At 40.7% G+C, this 2,316-nt stretch overlaps 1 protein-coding gene across 1 annotated transcript in view; it reads right to left on the reverse strand.

Moving 5' to 3' along the window:
* Positions 1–2,316, reverse strand: part of SAP (synapse-associated protein) — a gene marked incomplete at its 5' end in the record, with an annotated part of 42,241 nt that overhangs the window by 39,486 nt on the left and 439 nt on the right. The window contains 1 exon segment of the mRNA NM_001204555.1: positions 1,017–1,126. Within this exon segment, the coding sequence (NP_001191484.1) occupies positions 1,017–1,126 (110 nt within the window).

Below are 2,316 nucleotides of genomic sequence, written 5' to 3' on the forward strand. Positions count from 1 at the left end.
GGGGGGTAGCACCTTGTACCGTATAATGGAAACAATAACAAAAACAGGACGCAAAAATGTTATTAGTCACATCTGCATTTTGGGAACCAATAAAGGTTCAAAATCACACCATTTCCGACGAAAGACTAAAATTGCACTCCAATAAAAAAAAAGTCAAGAAAAAAAATCATGTAGATCTAGGCCTACATGCTCTGGCTTGTAGCACATTCTAAGGAATAGGTAAACGTTTTCTTTCAGCATCCACAAGCCTATGAGGAGCAATACTAGACAGTAGAAAACAGAACATGTATCTTCTGACACAAAAACGTACTTACTTACTCTGACCCTTCAAAATGTACGAAATGTTTAACGTACTGGTTGCTAGCTATGTATTCCTGGTAATGTAGACGCGACCGTCGTAAGGCACTGACTGATAATTAGTAAACTTTAAACAGACATTAAAAAACTGTTTAAAAATAGGTAATAACTTCCCTTTTGACTCCCTGGTCATTATTTATCGATGGATTCTCATATCTAACGTCCTGAAGGGTTTGACTCATTCAATGCTGTAATTCTGTTCACTAGAACACTTGCTTTATTTGTTGGGAGTTAAGAGAAATGTGGCCTACATAAATTCGTAAACCTTGTTCAGCTTTTGTAAAAACCAAAACTTCTGACAGTGCGTGATCCAACGGAAGCACCCTATCAAACACAAGGTAGAACTTTTTGCAAAATGAATAATGTAGGATTTGAGCCTCCGTCAATATAAAAAGAAAAAATAACAAGAAAACAGGACCCAAAGTGGAATCTCACCACAAACTGTAGCAAGTTGGCAGTATTCTTTACCTATGTTAATGTTAGGCGACCTCAGTGCTTTCTTGTCGTATCTTCATTTTTAATAACAGTGAAAACAGTTCATAACAAAGAGTGAGCTTACGAAGGTGTCACATTTTCAATGTAAAAAAAAAAATGGAGATAAGACAAGAAAACACTGAGATTGCGTTAATTTGTCAATAAGAGTGAGAGTAGAGGCTTACCTGGGTGGTTCCTCGTCTGAAACGCTGGCCTTTGGTGGGGGCGGGGTGGGCGGTCGGAAGGTGGACATTGGCCTTGTAGCAGACGGCGGCTCACCAGTAGACCCGTGGTCTGGAAGAGTAGCAAACAATTGTGAGTTATATACAGAGCGGAAGGACTTCTGTAACCAGCGACCACCCCAACAAACACAATATAGAAGGGACCTAACCCTAACCCTGGCCCAACCCCTACCCCTCTATTCCACTTTGTTTCATAGTGCTCTCTCGTCACGGAATTCCTCCCCACAGTGCACACTGCCAATCAAATTGAGTTGAATTGGGCCGGGGTCTGCCAAATTTTCCTCTGTGGAGGGGCAAAAGATTCAATTGAGGCACAATTTGATTGAATTTGACAGTGACCTTCAAAAATAAATGCGTTTATTTTTCAAAGTTGTGAGCTGAACAATATTACATGTGTGTAGTAGTAAAGTGTGTGTTTGGTATGTGGTAATGGACTGTGTAGATTTGGAGAGGCTGATACTGGTAGATCTAGATGAAGACTACAGGGAAAACGACGGTAGCCACAAACTGGAAATTGTGAGGGTGCTAATTTTAAAAGCTTGTGGACTCATAACTTCCTATTTGTTGGACTGGTGGTTTATTGTTAAGCGTTGTTGAATGGGAAATCAAACAACAATAATCAACCACCAGTTGAACAGAAATACAGTTATGAGTCAACAAGCGTTCAAAATTGGTACGCTCACGATTTTCAGTTTGTGGCTACAGTCATTTTCCCCCTGTAGTCTTCAGATGGTTATTGACATTTCCCATGTCTGTAGGATTCAGGAACCTCTCAACACAGTGACCGCAATATGTGGCAGTCAGTACTTAAAGCTGTTATGGAAGAAAATGGCTGTGTTATGAATGGCAACATTTGCGCACAATAACACAGCGGGTGACTGCGTGCTGGTCAAAGTTTTCTATTCTTGTCAAATTTGACACACCGAGGAAGCGGGCTTTTCACTGTGTGCACCGAAGCCGCCATTAATCAACCCATCCTCACCCGATCCGATCCGCAATAGGCACAGGGTGTAACTGGGTATAACTTTCTGCATAGCTGTATACCTCTGAGGTATGGTGCACCCTACATTTTCTAATGGGGACCAATAACAGTAGCATTTTTCGTTCCAAATATGAAAAGAGATTAAATATTAAAGGCAATACTACACATCCTTAAGATAATAAAATTAAGACTTGATGAAGATGGTTTCATAACCATATTGATGACACCAACCCCAATGAGTTCCTAATCACTGACCCCCCC

The sequence above is a fragment of the Aplysia californica genome, unplaced genomic scaffold, assembly GCF_000002075.1.
Source record: "Aplysia californica isolate F4 #8 unplaced genomic scaffold, AplCal3.0 scaffold01136, whole genome shotgun sequence".
In the NCBI taxonomy this organism is placed as follows: domain Eukaryota; kingdom Metazoa; phylum Mollusca; class Gastropoda; order Aplysiida; family Aplysiidae; genus Aplysia; species Aplysia californica.